General features: G+C 37.5%; 1 protein-coding gene across 1 annotated transcript in view; it reads left to right on the plus strand.

Moving 5' to 3' along the window:
- MICU2 (mitochondrial calcium uptake 2) overlaps positions 1–16263 on the plus strand; it is a 132498-nt gene that overhangs the window by 105060 nt on the left and 11175 nt on the right. Inside the window, exon 9 of the mRNA XM_046664499.1 lies at positions 7175–7346. Coding sequence (XP_046520455.1) covers positions 7175–7346 — 172 coding nt within the window. The remainder of the gene's footprint in view (positions 1–7174; positions 7347–16263) is intronic.

The raw sequence follows: 16263 nt of genomic DNA on the forward strand, positions 1-16263 counted from the left end.
TTCACCATTCTAGGTGCCATTAAGAACATTTATGATTCATGGGACGAGGTCAAAATATCAACCTTAACAGGAGTTTGGAAGAGGTTGATTCCAGCCCTCGTGGATGACTTTGAGAGGTTCAAGATTTCAGTGGAGGAAGTAACTGCAGATGTGATGGAAATAGCAAAAGAACTAGAATTAGAAGGGGAGCTGGAAGATGTGACTGAATTGCTGCAATCTCATAATAAAACTCTAACAGATGAGGAGTTGCTTCTTGGGAAGGAGCAAAGAAAGTGGTTTCTTGAAATGGAATCAACTCCTTGTGAAGGTGCTGTGAAGATTGTTTAAATGACAACAAAGCTTTTAGAATATTACATAAACTTAGTTGATAAAGCAGTGGCAGAGTTTGAGAGAGTTGACTCCAATTTTGAAAGAAGTTCTACTGTGAGTAAAATTCTATCAAACAGCATCTCATGCTACAAAGAAATCGTCTGTGAAAGGAAGAGTCAGTCAGTGTGACGAACTTTCTTGTTGTCTTAGTTTAAGAAATTGCCACAGCCACCCCATCCTGCAGCGGCCACCACTCTAATTTGTCAACAGCCATCAGCATTGAGACAAGACTCTCCAACAGCAAAAAGTTTATGACTCACTGAAGGCTCAGATGATGGTTAGCATTTCTTTTAGCAATAAAATATTTTTTTAATTAAGGTATGTGCATTGTTTTTTTATACATAATACTGTTACACACTTAATAGACAACAGTATAGTGTCAACTATATGCACTGGGAAACCAAAATATTTGTGAGACTCACTTTATTGTGATAATTGCTTTATTGCGGTGGTCTGGAACCAAACTCGCAGTATCTCCAACGTGTATGCCTTTAGCAGTATGGTCTTAGGCAAATCGCGTGCCTTCTTTTAGTCTTTAAAAATTTACGTTTGTCCTGCCTGTTTTACAGTGTTGTGAGTAAATCTAAAAGTAAGCTATAAAATCATAAGTTATAGTAATCTAGTAAAAGAAAACAGGAAATCTCTAATTCATGCAAGTATCTTTCTTCCCAATCTTTATTCTATTCTTTCTGCTTTCGTTTACATTATATTCGGTCCCCCATCCGAAAAGTCTGAGCTTGATTTGAGAATTAAATGAGACACTCTATATCAGAGTACACAGAACGTAACACATGCGTGGTATACATGCAGAATATGCGCCAAACTCATAGTAACTTATTTTCAGAGGCTCGAGCAGCTTGTTTTCCAGCTACCAGATCTCTCTCCTTAGGGAGTTACCTTTCTCTGGTTTTTTTCTCTGTTTGCATTTCCCCAGCTCTCTCGCTTAAGATAGCTTGAAATATCCTCAATCTCTTTCCCAGAAGGCTCCTCAATTCAACATCTAAAAAAACTTCAAAACCAAAATAAAAGTGTGGCATTCTCATTGTCTTTTTTCCCCCAAGGACGGACTGCTTTAAAATTCAGATAGGAGAATTTTTTAAGTTAGAACAGAAAACTAGACCCCACTTTTATTTTTCATCAGAGATGGCAAGCTCTTTTCAATTTTGTTACCAATTTTTTAATTTGAAAATTCAGTAGTAGTTCGTAGTCACTTAAGACAAAATATTGAGAATTCACATGAATTTAATGAAGGATCCCTAGTCCTTATAAGTCTTCTGGAAATATGCTAGTAATGTAATTAAACTTATCAAGAAATCCACAGTTATAAAGCAAAAACTATATATATAGCAAAAGATATTGCTATCAAATTTAACCAGTCAATATTCCATTTTTCATGCATTATTAATTATAGAAATTTAAGTAAATTTAAATTCTTCATTTACACAAAAAAACTAAGACATATCTGGAACAGAAATGTTTCTTAGTAAGTATAGACTTTGCACTAAGAAATAATTATTTAAAAAATCTGTTTTGCACTCCAGTAAAACAATAATTTTGTTCAAATCTCCAAGTTGAATTTTACTTTACAAAATATTGATGTTTTTATTTAACCTTTAACCCTAGCAAAAAATTTCCCCCATCAGAGGACATGAGAAGAAACACCATCTTGCCATCTGTTTTCTGCCCTAAATTTTGATTACAGACTGACTGATAATATGAATATTCAGTGCTAAATAGCTTCATCCTGTGGTGCTGCCAATACACAATGAATTTAGTCTAAGTTAGAAAAAAATTCTGAAAATTATTTTAAGTTTACTGTCGTTCCTTAGAATAGTTTAATTGATGTAATGTAGATAGACAATACGTTAACTACCTGCTCTGTCCAGGTAGTTAATTTTCTTAATTTCCCAATTAGGAAAAGAATCCATATTTGCAAAATTGGTAAGACTTATCAACCCAGCGTTGTCTGAACCCACAATTACTAAATAGGTAAAATAATATATATGAAGGTAAGAGAAGACGTGGCAAATTCAAAAACTAGAAGTTCGTTGTGACTTAAGCAGAAATTTAAAGGGGAGACTGGCAAGAGAGAAAGGTGGAAAGGTAAACATAGGCAGAATTATGAAGGTTTTTGATACCTTGATGAGAACAGTGGAGAGCCATCGGAGCTTTTTAAACAGGAGAGTAAGGTGATTGTCAGATTCAGCAGATTAGCTGAGGAAGTCAAACAAAAGGCAAGGAGATCTGTTAGAGGCTGTTGTATTAATAAAGGAGAGATGATGGTGATTAGAGCAAGGTGGTGGCCACGAAAATAAAGAGGAGGGGCAGAGTCCACGGGATTGTTTAGGAGAAGGAAATTATTATTTGGTAACTGATTGGATGAAGAGAGAGGGAGAAATCAAAGATAACGTCTGGTTTTTGACTGGAGCCACTGAGTGCTGTGATACCTATTCACTGAGCTGGAGAACACAAGTAAGAGCGAACTGAGGCAAGAAAATGATGAACAGAGCTTACACACTGTCAGTGGAGGCAGAAGCCAGAGTGCAGCGGGCTGAGGAGTGAGTGAGGTATGAGTAGAAAAAGAAATACAGATAACTCTTTCAAGAAGATTGACTACAAAAGGAAGAGAGGGGGCAATAGCAGGAGAGGAGTGTGAGAAAGTTTTCCCCACATGTTTAAACGATGATGTAAAGAGGAAAAGACTGAATACAGAAGTCAGTGGGAATAACCACAGGAGCAGGGTCCCTGCAAAGGAGGAAATACGGGGATGTAGATGGAATGCAGAGTATAGCTAGATAAGTTAGCCATCAACAGGAAAAGGGACTTCGTTTTCCTGGATGCTGTTACATTTCTGGAGTGATAGCAAGAAAATGAGAGAATTTCCTAAATAATGATTTCTAGTTTCCCTGAGAAGTTGGGGCAAGGTCATCTTCTGAGGACAAATAAAAAACCAGTGAGATAAATTTGTAGAGTGCGAAGGAGTTGAAATAGCCACTGTGTGAAATAAAAAGAGAGTTTTCTAGGCCAGCAGAAGGGTGTCTGGAACGGTTGAGAACACGATTGAAGGCATAGACCATGAATTTATGCTAGTACCTCTATGTGCAGTTATTGTATGGTTTTCTTCAAGTTACACCTAAAGAAGGCCTTCAGCAGCCTAAGGGAGCTGAAGATGGGGTCAAGAGAACAGCCAAAGCAGCTGAGAATGGAGTCTGGGCTTGAGTAAGGATGAATAGGAAAAGATAGTTATGTCCATCCTCAGTGCCATCAAGCTACTGTGTTGAGTGCTTACTGTGTGCCTGGCATTTGTCTCAGTATTTTACATGTATTACTTCACCTGTCCTTACAGAATGAGATAGGCTTCCCTTTTTGTAACTGGGATTTTATGACACTGGTCCAGGGTCATATACCTTGGAAACTGAAGAGGTGTTATTCAGACCCAGGTTTGTGTTGCGAGGTTTAAGTAGTCACAATGTTTCTGAGCGAGTTAATCTCGCAGTTCCCTGACAGGTGGTTTGGTGCCCTGAGTGAGCTTTCAAGGAAGTGGTGCTGGATCAGGTGACCAGAGGGACAGACATGTAGGTAGATACTGCCACGTGTCAAGAGAAACATCACTTAATAGGGGAGCATGTGGATAAATGTGTGGTTTGTTTGGGGTTGTTTTTACTTTTACAACTAGTTAAAGATTTCCAACTGAAGTACCACTTAACCATCTAAATAAAAAGTAAATTATAATTTAAGTTCTGTCTCCTGGAATTTTGGTGTTTATTCATTGATATGAAATCAACAGGTAATTTAATTGTGAAAATTCAGTTCTTTGTCAGCATATATATAGTTCAGGGAAAAAAAATGTTGATCATGAGGCAGCTGTTAATGGCATTTACCCACTCTGCATCAGTACCTCTTTGTTTTATTATGTCTTTCCTGGGTTTTTTTTCCTCTTCTCTCCTACTTTATTTGGGGCCTTTTCTTTTGCATTTCTTTTAAACTCTAATGGTTACCCTTAAAAACAGTGACCAGAAATAATCCCTGAGTTTATTTCCATGTGGTACATTTGACCTCTTTTTTTCTTTCTTTCTTTTTTTTTGGTGAGGAAGATTGGTCCTGGACTAACATCTGTGCCAATCTTCCTCTACTGTTTGTATGTGGGACGCTGCTGCAGTGTGGCCCAGTGAGGAGTGCACAGGTCCACACCCAGGATCTGAACCTGCAAACCCCAGGCTGCTGAAGCGGAACACATGGACCCAACCACCACACCACTGGGCTGGCCCCTTGAGCTCATTTTTTATTCCAATAAATGTTTAAAACTGAAAATAATTCTGCAATTTAAGATATATTAGGGAAATGGTTAGAAAGGGAATAAAATTAGTCTCAAGTTTCTCATCAGGAAAAGTTAGAATGATATTGCTACTGATGTACTTTTTAGGACTGGAATTTTTTTAAAGTGTGAAATACCAATTACTTGTTGAAAATGTTCTAAATTCACAAAGAGTTTCTATAAATTCAAAGATGTCTGTAAGCAGTGGTGTCCTGGTAAATATATTTAACAGTCAACTCTGAAGAAGAACACCCCTGATTTGTAGCATTTGCCAATTAGTAGTGTAAATAGTCTCCTAAGCCAGCTTCAAGCTGCCGGGCATGAAGTAGAGGTGAGAAGACACGCACAATGGACTCGCACAGCTGGTCTGAGCAGCTTCAGTATGCCTTGGCCTAAAAACCCCAGATAAGGAAAAGCAGATTTTTCCCATTGTTTCCAATTAATCCACTAATTTTTAAACTATATAATGTGTTCAGAATGCATTTGGTGGCCTTACATATACTATACATTCTTTAATTCATGTATTTATGTCCAATATCCTGTTCCAAATTTTCATGTCATAGCACGATCTGTAATTTTAGACTTAGAGAAGATTGTCGTCATAAAATATACTTATGTTCTTCAAAGCTAGTATAATTAGTTAAGACGAAAGTAGCTTAAACTAGACAATGTACAGATGGTTCCCTGAATTACGATGGTTCAACTTAGAATTTTTCGACTTACAGTGGTGCTAAAGTGATAACACGTTGAGTAGAAACTGTGCTTTGAATTTTGAACTTTGGTCTTTTCCTGGCCTGGTGATGTGCTGTGCAATCCTCTCTCCTGATGCTGGGCAGCAGCAGCGAGCTGCAGCTCCCGGTCAGCCCCGCGATCACAAGGGTAAACTGCCAAAATGCTGACAATCTTCTGTACCCAGACAGCCACTCTGTCACTTTCAGTACAGTATTCAATAAATTACATGAGATATTCAACACTTTCTTATAAAATCAGCTTTGTGTTAGATGATTTTGCCCAACTGTAGTCTAATGTAAGTGTTCTGAGTACATTTAGGTAGGCGGGGCTAAGCGATGATGATCAGTAGGTTAGGTGTATTAAATGCAGTTTGAACTTAGGATATTTTCTATTTACGATGGGTTTATCAAGACATAACCCCATCCTAAGTTGAGGAACATCTGTCTAGTTTAACAGCAATTAAGTTCATAATATTTCAGCCTCAGAGTCTGAAGAAAAAGAAAAAGGAAGAAGTTAGTAATGTTTTTATACCATATTTTGTACTTCCCTAATTCACTGTACACTTATTTACAAGTAAAGCATTCGTTTAACAATCCTAGTAAGAATAAATTGATTGTCATCACAGTACGCAGTAAAACAAAAGATAAAGCATATTAGTAGAAGATCTTGTTGATCTATCAGTCCAACTTGGAATGCTTCAAATTTTAGATAAAATTCTACTTTGACGTAGAAAGACACGTATTACTGGTAAATCTTTGTATACAATGCATTCAAAAAATTTTGTAGGTAAAAGACCCTTAGCTACCACATAGATGCCTAAAATCAGACTCTTTCTTGACGCTGTTAAGGTTTATGGGGTGGATGTATAATCTAATCTAAAGCAAGTAGTTTTTTAACAGTGATAGTTTTTCTCCCATTGAGCTGGAATATACCTCTTTTTCACCCTTTGTATATTTCCATTAAATTGTGATATGAGAGAGAATACAGATGTTTTAACATGTGGAAAGGTGCCGATCTCCATAAAGGGATCTACAACATATTAAAATTCATGGAGACAGTAGTACTTTTCACATGATTTAGGTTATAAATAAATCAAGTGCAACATTTCTAAATTCTTGTTCAAAGAAAACATTTTTTAATCTGATATCCCTCCTGTTTGTACCTTTCTCAGGAAGCTGTTAATGAGTTTGATCAAAGTGTCATGTTGTTTTTATTAAAAAAGAACGTTGTGTCGTATAGACATGTTATTGTCCAAAATATCGTAAGCATTTTTGAGTAAATCTGAGCTTTTGATGCAAAGCCATTGATTACATTGATCAACTTTGCTATCTGAAAAACATTAGGAAACATTAATCATGATTAACATTCTAAAAGCAGTATCCCAACTGAATTTTAAGTTTCCCTGATTATTGATAATTTTACTATATTGGGAAAAAATTGCTGTGGATGTATCAAAGCAACATTTAACATAATTGTTTAAGTCTTTAAGTTTATCAGAACGTAGGTTGCCAGGTATAATTTGCACAAACAAACTGAGTATGGAGAGTCACAGCCTGAAGCAAGTGCTGCACTGAATCAGCTTCTCCACCTCCTCCCGCTGCCCGCAGCCCTTTGCACAGCACTAATGCTTCGTTTGAGTCATTGCATCAAGAGGCCAGCCACTCAGTAGGTAGTGCGGAAGGGCTTTGCAATCCCATTTACAGGATTAAGGCTGAAGGCCACTAGTTACTCATATCAATTTTGTATTTTAACATTTAGATTTATGGAAAATTTACAAGCGGAGATCCAAGAAATGGAATTCCTTCAATTCTCTAAAGGTTTGAGTTTCATGAGAAAAGAAGACTTTGCAGAGTGGCTACTTTTTTTCACTAACACTGAAAATAAAGATATTTATTGGAAAAATGTGAGAGAGAAGTTGTCAGCAGGAGAGGTTTGTATGCCTTTTTATTATGCTTGTGATAAAGATGAAATAATTAGACATATTTATATAGTCAAAGTAACTTTCAAATTAACCAAGACTATGCTACTCTCTATTATTTAAGTATAAAATCAAGTTGAGATTTGATTTTATCCACATACTATTTTCTTATGAGTGAACCTTTGCCTAAGATAGAATCTGCATAGCAAACATGAGTTTTGCATTTCCTGTAAAGTCAGGAATAAGACAAGAATGTCCATTATCACCACTATATTTACTGTTGTTCTCGATATCTTAGCCAGTGCAAATTAACAAGATAAAAGAATATAAAAATTTGAAAGGAGACAACAGTTCTCTTCATTTGCATAGATGTGATTATAAGCCTAGAGAACTCAAGAAAATCAAATTGGAAAACGATTAGAAACAATAAAAATTCAATAAAGTGCCTGTTATAATGCTAATGTATTAGAAGTAGCTATCCTATGTACAAATTTCAAGTTAGAAAATGTAATGGCGTGTGTGTGTGTGTGTGTGTGTATATATACACATGAGATGCATGAAATGATGATTGCCAAACTATTAATAATGATTAATGTACTCTGGTGAGATTTCAAATGATTTTTACTTTATGTATTGTTTTTACTTTTTTGTTCCAAAACATTTTTTTGGAATGGGCATGTATTTTAATATAATTTTTTAAAAGCTATTTCTATAGTGAGGAAAAAGATAATAAAAGATAATGAAGATTCCATTTATAATTGCAATAGAAATACGTATAACAATTAGAAATAAGCTTAACAGGAAATGTATTTAAAAAACTTTAAAGTTTTGATGGATATTGAAGAAAATTTATCTAATTATAGCAACATTCTCTATTACTGAATAGGAAGGCTTAGTGTTATAAATATGGCAGTTCTCCCTTAAATTAGTCTATAAATGTAATGGTTATGTTAGTCAGAACAGCCTGGGTTTGCTGCAGTTACAAATTAACCCTGAAATCCCATAGCAAACCCAAGAAAAGTTTTTTCCTCAATCATGCTACATTTCCATTGTGGGCTGGCGAGAGGCTCTGCCCACATAGTTGCTCAGGGATCCAGTCTCTCCACGGTTCTGTCACCTTGGAGCTCCACCTTCTGGAGAAAACACCACCCTCAGAGGATGTGGCAGGAAAAGAAAGGAGTTACATTCCAACAATTAAATGTTTTGGCCTGGAATGCTACTGGCCAGACTAACCACATGACTCCATCTACATGCAAGGAGGCAAAGAAGTATAATCTTTCATATGTGCAGGAATCAGAAGAGAACCAGATATTGGTGAACATTAATGGGTTTCAATAAAAACGTCATTGGATTCTCAAGAGGAAACTAGACAAGCCATAAAAGTTTATAGAAAAAGAATGCTGAAAGGGTAAACGGTATATGGGAAATCTCTATACCTTCCCCTCAATTTTGCTGTGAACCTAAGACTGCTGTAAAAAAAAGTCTTTAAAAAGAAAGATGCCAAGATATTAAAATGTGTCATCAAACATTGGTAATTAAAACAGTTTGTTACTGATAGTGAGTTTGACAGAAATATCAGTTGAACAGAATATAAAGTCCAAAAATAAACCCAAATACAGGTGGAAATTTAGTATATGTAAACTCATATTGCAGATTAGTTGGGTAAAAGAAGAATTATTAATAAATGGCATAAGGATAATTCACTGGCCACCTGAGGGAGAAAATGAAGGTAAATCTCTACCTCACTCATTACTGTAAAATAAATTCCAGATGGATCAAAGAATTAGAAAGAAAAATTAAACTGAATAAGTATAGAAGAAAACTTGGAAACGATCATCTTAGAAGTGGGTATACATATCTTTCTAAGCAAAACCCAGAAGCTTTCAAGGAAAATTGATGAAATTACCACCTAAAAAATAAATTCTGTTGCCTGCCCCTCATCCCCCCAAAATTATAATCAAAGTCAAAAGAAAATATTAACAAAATGGGAAATATTGGCATCACATGTAATAGACCAATTTCTTCAATTTATGATGGGATCTTAAAAAAATTAAGAACTGTGAAGGATCTGACATTTTACCCTATTTAGTATTTAATAGAATCTTAAAAATCAATGTGTTAATAACTGTAAAGTGTCTTAAATTTTGTCTATTTGCAAGTCAGCCTATACCATTTCATGGATGCTGGGTCAGAGATAAAGAACTTTATTATGCATACCATAGCAACAGCATGAGCATCATGTTTGTGTCAGTTCCCCCTTGCCTCCCAAGTCCCATGGGGACAATGCTGAGGGGTCCTGGTGGATGCTGCCAACACAGTGGATTTGGACCACAACTGAGGAATCACAGCTGAGGAGCCTCATCTTAGGGAACCTGAATTTTTTATAACAAGCAGTAAGCAAAGCTGTCCTGTGCTCCCGAGAGAGACATTGTGTATATTCAAGGCTGTTTACAAATATCCTTGGAAAGATAGTCTGGAACAAAAAGGTAGTTTGTGCTTCTGTTTGCAGGATGTACAGAAACATGAAACTGTCTTCCAGCAGTAAGTCAGCTAACAACCCATTAAAAATCAGGGCACGGGGCTGGCCCGGTGGCGTAGTGGTTTAGTTTGCATGCTCTGCTTTAGCGGCCAGGGTTCATGGGTTTGGATCCCAGGCACGGACCTAGCACCGCTTGTCAAGCCACACTGTGGTGGCATCACACATTAAAAAAAATAGTGAAAGACTGACACAGATGTTAGCTCAGGTCCAGTCTTCCTCAAAAAAAAAAATCGGCAAAGGACATAAAAAGGATACAAGAGAAATCCATAAATGACTAATAAACATAAAAGTGAAATTGCATTCACAATCAAAGATATACAGATTCAAACATTGATGACATAGCATTTTTCACCTATCAGTAAAGCAAAAATAAAAAAGGTTGCACCAAGGGCTGGCCCTGGGGCCTTGTGGTTAAGTTCGGCGTGCTCCACTCTGGGTTCAGTTCCTGGATGCAAACCTGCATCACTCGGTGGCAGCCATGCTGTGTCAGCAACCCACATACAAAATAAAGGAAGATTGCCACAGCTCTTAGCTCAGTTTGCTCTTTTTGGCTTAAGCCAAAAGAAGATTGACATAGAGTGATGTCAGCATCATGGTGGCATGAGCATTTCCCTTAGTCTCTCCTCCCTAAGATAGAATGGAAAAGGACATTCATAAACCAACAGGAACTTCACACAACACAATAGACATCTGGGAGATCCATGCAGCCATACATCTTAAGGTGGAGGTGCTGGACCACACAGAAGGCAGTGGAAGAAGGTAAGGAGAGCTCTTCTCCCTACCAAATGGCAGCGATCTAGGCCACAGGACCATGTATGGCAGCCAGCATGTGACTCTGAGAGGAGACGGGGAAAGGGCAGCCCTCCACAGGAATGCCTTCACTCTCAGAGCTGCCTCCCAGTCTGTGGGAATACTCCACACTGAGGAGGCTAAGCAGTCTGCTCAGAAAGCCAAGAAGCCCAGGAGGGCAGACAGTGAGTGCCGAGTGAGAGTGCCCTTGGTATTGCATGTGAAAGAAATTGCCCCTTCCCACCAGAGCACCTGCGCCTACGTGTGTAAAGCAGCAGCGGACAGTGGGCAAATGCAGATGGGCCCCAGTCAGTACAGCTTCCAAAGGACAGGCACAGCTGCCAGAGATCACAGCAGGCTCAGAATACACAGCTTCTGGCCAGCCCCCACACACCGTGGCAGTAATAGAATCTGTGACCAGATACTACCACTGCAACAGCACAAGTCAATCCTATCAAATATCATGAAGAGGTATATTAACACTCCAGACCGGAAGGAAGACAACTACCCATAAATCAATCCTGAAGTCACAGAAATTTACAATCTAAATGAAAGAGAATTCAAAATAGTTATCATAAAGAAACTCGACGAGTGACAGGAAAACTCAATTCAGTGAAATCAGGAATAAAATTAATGAACAGAGAATTCTTCACAAAAGAGTTTGAAAATATTTTAAAAAATCAGAAATGTTGGAGATGAAAAACACAACAGATCAGGGGCTAGCCTGGTGGCTGGGTTCACCTGATCCGTTTTGGTGTTGGCTAGGGTTCATGAGTTTGCATCCCAGGCATGGAATTGTGCACCACTCATTGGGCCACGCTGTTGCAGTGTCCCGCATACGAAGTGGAGGAGGATTGGCATGGATGTTAACTCTGCGACTATCTTCCTCACCAAAAAAAATAAAGGTGTGATTCTTTTTTAAAAACAAAAAGCACAATGAACAAGATAAAGAAAAATCTGCAATCTTTAATAACACAGCCAATATTATGGAGGACAAAATTGGTAATTTATGCTTCCGGTGGAGGAGGAGAGAGAACTAAGACTAAAAAGAAATGGAGAAATTCTCCGAGAATATCCAATGCCATTAGGAAATGCAACGTAAGGATTTTAGGTATTCCAGAGGGAGAAGAGGGGGAGAAAGGAGCAGAGAGCTTATTCAAAGAAAGAAAACCTGGGAACTTCCCAAACCTGGGGAAGGAACTGAATGTACATGAAGTGAATAGAACTCCTAATTACATCAGTGTAAAAACATCTTCTCTAAGGTGTATAATATTAAAACTATCAAAAGCCAATGATGGGGCCAGTCCAGCAGCATAGTGGTTAAGTTCACACGCCCTGCATCAGCGGCCTGGAGTTCACAGGTTTGGATCCTGGGCACGGACCTAGCACTGCTCCTCAAGCCATGCTGTGGTAGGCATCCCATACAAAAAAAGAAGAAAATTGGCACAGATGTTAGCTCAGCACCAATCTTCCTCAAAAAAAAAAGAAAAGAAAAGAAAAAAGTCAATGACAAAAAATATTAAGGCCAGCAAGGCAGAAGAAAATAACCCACAAAGGAATCCCTATCAGGCTTTCAGCAGATTTATCAGCAGAAACCTTACAAACTAGGAGAGAATGGAATGATATATTCAAAATTCTGAAAGATAAAGCTTTCAGCCAAGAATACTCTATCCAGCAAAAATATCGCTCAGTTATGATGGAGAAATAAAAACTTCCCCAGGTAAACAAAAGCTGAGGGAGTTCATTTCCACAGGACTCTGCCTACAAGAAGTGATCAACAAGGCCCTAATACCTGAAAAAAAGGGTTTACAGAGCCTTAAACAAGGAGATAAACAGGCAAAATTAGAAAATTGCAGCTCTCTATCAGAACAGGCCAGGAAGCAGTTAATTATAACATTAAGGATAAAGGGGAGGAAAACATCAAAACTAACTATAGTCACTTTATTGTAATCACAGATTTACAACAGAAAACGGAATAAGTTGTGCCAGCATAACTTATCCCAGGAAAAGGCAAAAATGGAGCTTCCTAAGACTAAGGAAATGAGAGGCTATCAGGAAATGGACTATCTCATCTATGACATCTTTTATACAAACCTCACGGTGACCACTAAAAAAAATCCAAACAGAGACACAAATGATAAATACTGAGAAAAGCATCATAGAGAACCACCAAACTGAATTGGCAGTCGGAAATACACAGGACGAGAAGGGAAATACAAAACAACTGGAAAATGTGATAAAATGGCAATATTAGACCTCATATATCAATAATCACTCTAAATGTAAATAGATTGAATTCTCCAATCAAAAGACATGCAGTGGCTGGATGGATTCAAAAACAAGACCCAACAATATACTGCCTCTGGGAACATCTTAGCACTGAATACAGACACAGGCTTGAGGGGCCGGCCCAGAGGCTCAGTGGTTAAGTTCGCACGTTCCGCTTCTTGGCAGCCCAGGGTTCGCCGGTGCAGACATGGCACCGCTTGGCATGCCATGCTGTGGTAGGCGTCCCACATATAAAGTAGAGAAAGATGGGCATGGATGTTAGCTCAGGGCCAGGCTTCCTCAGCAAAAAGAGGAGGACTGGCAGTAGTTAGCTCAGGGTTAATCTTCCTCAAAAAACAAAAAACAGGCTTAGTGCAGGGATGGAAGACAATACTCAAAGCTAATGGCAAAAAAAAGAAAGCAGGTGTTGCCATCCTTATATCAGACAAAGTAGACTTCAAGGTAATCAAGGCAAAGAGGGACAAACAGGGGCATTGTATAATGACAAAAGAAGCATTCCCCCAAGAGGACATAACACTCATATTTATATATGCACCTAATACAGGAGGACCAAAGTACATAAAGCAACTATTAACAGATCTAAAAGGAGGAATTAACAGCAACACAATAATAGTAGGAGACCTCAGCACCCCACTTCCATTAATGGATAGATCATCCAGACAGAAAGTCAACAAGAAAATAGTGGATTTAAGGGGAAAACTAGACCAGATGGACTTAATAGTTATCTGTAGGACACTCCATCCAAAAACAACAGAATACGCATTCTTCTAAAGTGCACATGAAACGTTCTCAAAAATATACCGTATATTGGGAAACAAGGCAAGCCCCAATAAATTTAAGAAGATTTAAATCATATCAAGCATCTTTTCTGACCATAATGCTATGAAGTTAGAAAATAACTACAAGAAAAAAGCAGGGAAAATGACAAAGATGTGAAGACTAAACAACATGCTATTGAACAAGCAATGGACCAATGAAAAAATTAAAGGAGAAATCAAAAAAATCTGGAGACAAATGAAAATAGACCATACCAACCCATATGGAATGCAGCAAAAGCAATACTGAGAGAGGTATTCATAGCAATGCAGGCCTACCTTAACAAACAAGAAAAATTTCAAATAAGCAATCTGCAACTACACCTAACAGAACTAGAAAAAGAAGAACGAACAAAGCCCAAAGTCAGCAGGAGAGAAATAATAAAAATCAGAGCAGAAATAAATGAAATTGAAACCAAGAAAACAATAGAAATGATCAATGAAACTAAGAGCTGGTTCTTTGAGAAGATATGCAAAATTGACAAACCCTTAGCCAGACTCACTAAGAAAACGAGAGAAGGCTCAAATAAATAGTCAGAAATCAAAGAGGAGAAATTATAATGGATACCACAGAATACCATAGTATTCTCTTATAAGAGAATACTATGAAAAACTACATACCAACAAATTGGACAATCTAGAAGAAAGGGATAAATTCTTAAACTCATACAACCCCCAAAACTGAATCAAGAAGAAATAGAGAATCTGAATAGACCAATCACAAGTAAAGAGATTGAAATGGTAATCATAAACCTCCCAAAAAATAAAAGTCCAGGACAAGATGGTTTCCCTGGAGAATTCTACCAAACATTCAAAGAAGATTGAATACCTATCCTTCTCAAACTGTTCCAAAAAATTGAAGAACATGGAACACTTCCTAACACATTCTACAAGACCAACCTCACCCTGATCCCAAAGCCAGAAAAGGGCAACACAAAGAAGGAAAATTACAAGCCAGTATCGCTGATGAGCATAAATGCAAAAATCCTCAACAAAGTATTGGCATACCAAATACAGCAATACATTAAAAGGATTGTACACCATGATCAAGGGGGCTTTATACCAGGGACTCAGGGATGGTTCAATATCCACAAATCAATCAAAGTGATACACCACATAAAGAAAATGAAAAGTAAAAATCACATGATCATCTCCCTAAATACAGAGAAAGCATTTGACAAGATCCAGCATCCGTTTATGATAAGAACTCTCAATAACAGGGGTATAGAAGGAAATTACCTCAACATGAAAAAGGCGGTATATGACAGACCCACAGCCAACTTCATACTCAACAGGGAAAAACTGAAAGCCATCCCTCTGAGAACAGGAACAAGACAAGGGTGCCCACTCTCACCACTCTTATTCAACATAGTACTAGAGGTTTGGGCCAGAGCAATTAGGCAAGAAAAAGAAAAAAAAGCTATCCAGATTGGCAAAGGAGCAGTGAAACTTGCACTGTTTGCAGACAACATGATTCTATATATAGAAAACCCTAAAGGACCCATCAGAAAACTATTAGAAATAATCAACAACTACAGCAAATTTTCAGGGTACAAAAGCAACTTTCAAAAATCAGTTGCATTTCAATACTCCGATAATGAACTAACAGAGAACTCAAGAATGCAGTCCCATTTACAGTCACAACAAAAAGAATAAAATATCTAGAAATAAATTTAAACAAGGAGGTAAAAGACCTATACAATGAAAACTGTAAGACATTGAAAAAAAAATCGATGATGACATAAAGAATTGGAATGATATTCCATGTACATGGATGGGAAGAATAAACATAGTTAAAATGTCATATTACCTAAAGCAATCTACAGATTCAGTGGAATCCCAATCAGAATCCCAGTGACATTCTTCACAGAAATAGAACAAAAAATCCTGAAATTTATATGGGGCAACAAAAGACCCCAAAGAGCTAAAGCAATCCTGGGAAAAAAGAACAAAACTAGAGGTGTCACAATCCCTGACTTCAAAATATGCTACCAAGGTATAGTAATCAAAACAGCATAGTATTGGTACAAAAACAGACACACAGATCAATAGAATAGAATTGAAAGCCCAGAAATAAAACCACACATCTGTGGACAGCTGATCTTTGACAAAGGCACCAAGAACACACAAGACAGAAAAGAAAGTCTCTTCAGTAAATTGTGTTGGGAAAACTGGACAGCCATATGCAAAAGAATGAAGGTAGAGCATTATCCTTCTCCATACACAAAAATTAACTTAAAATGGATTAAAGACTTGAAGGTAAGATATGAAACCATAAAACTCCTAGAAGAAAATATAGGCAGTACACTCTTTGACATTGGTGTTAGAGAATCTTTTCAAATACCATGTCTGTCTACTCAGACAAGGGAAACAAAAGAAAAAATAAGCAAGTGGGACTTCATCAAACTAAAGAGCTTCTGCAAGGCAAAGTAAACCACGAGCAAAACAAAAAGACAACCCACCAACTGGGAGAAAATATTTGCAAATCATGTATCTG

The sequence above is a fragment of the Equus quagga genome, chromosome 6, assembly GCF_021613505.1.
Source record: "Equus quagga isolate Etosha38 chromosome 6, UCLA_HA_Equagga_1.0, whole genome shotgun sequence".
Lineage (NCBI taxonomy): Eukaryota > Metazoa > Chordata > Mammalia > Perissodactyla > Equidae > Equus > Equus quagga.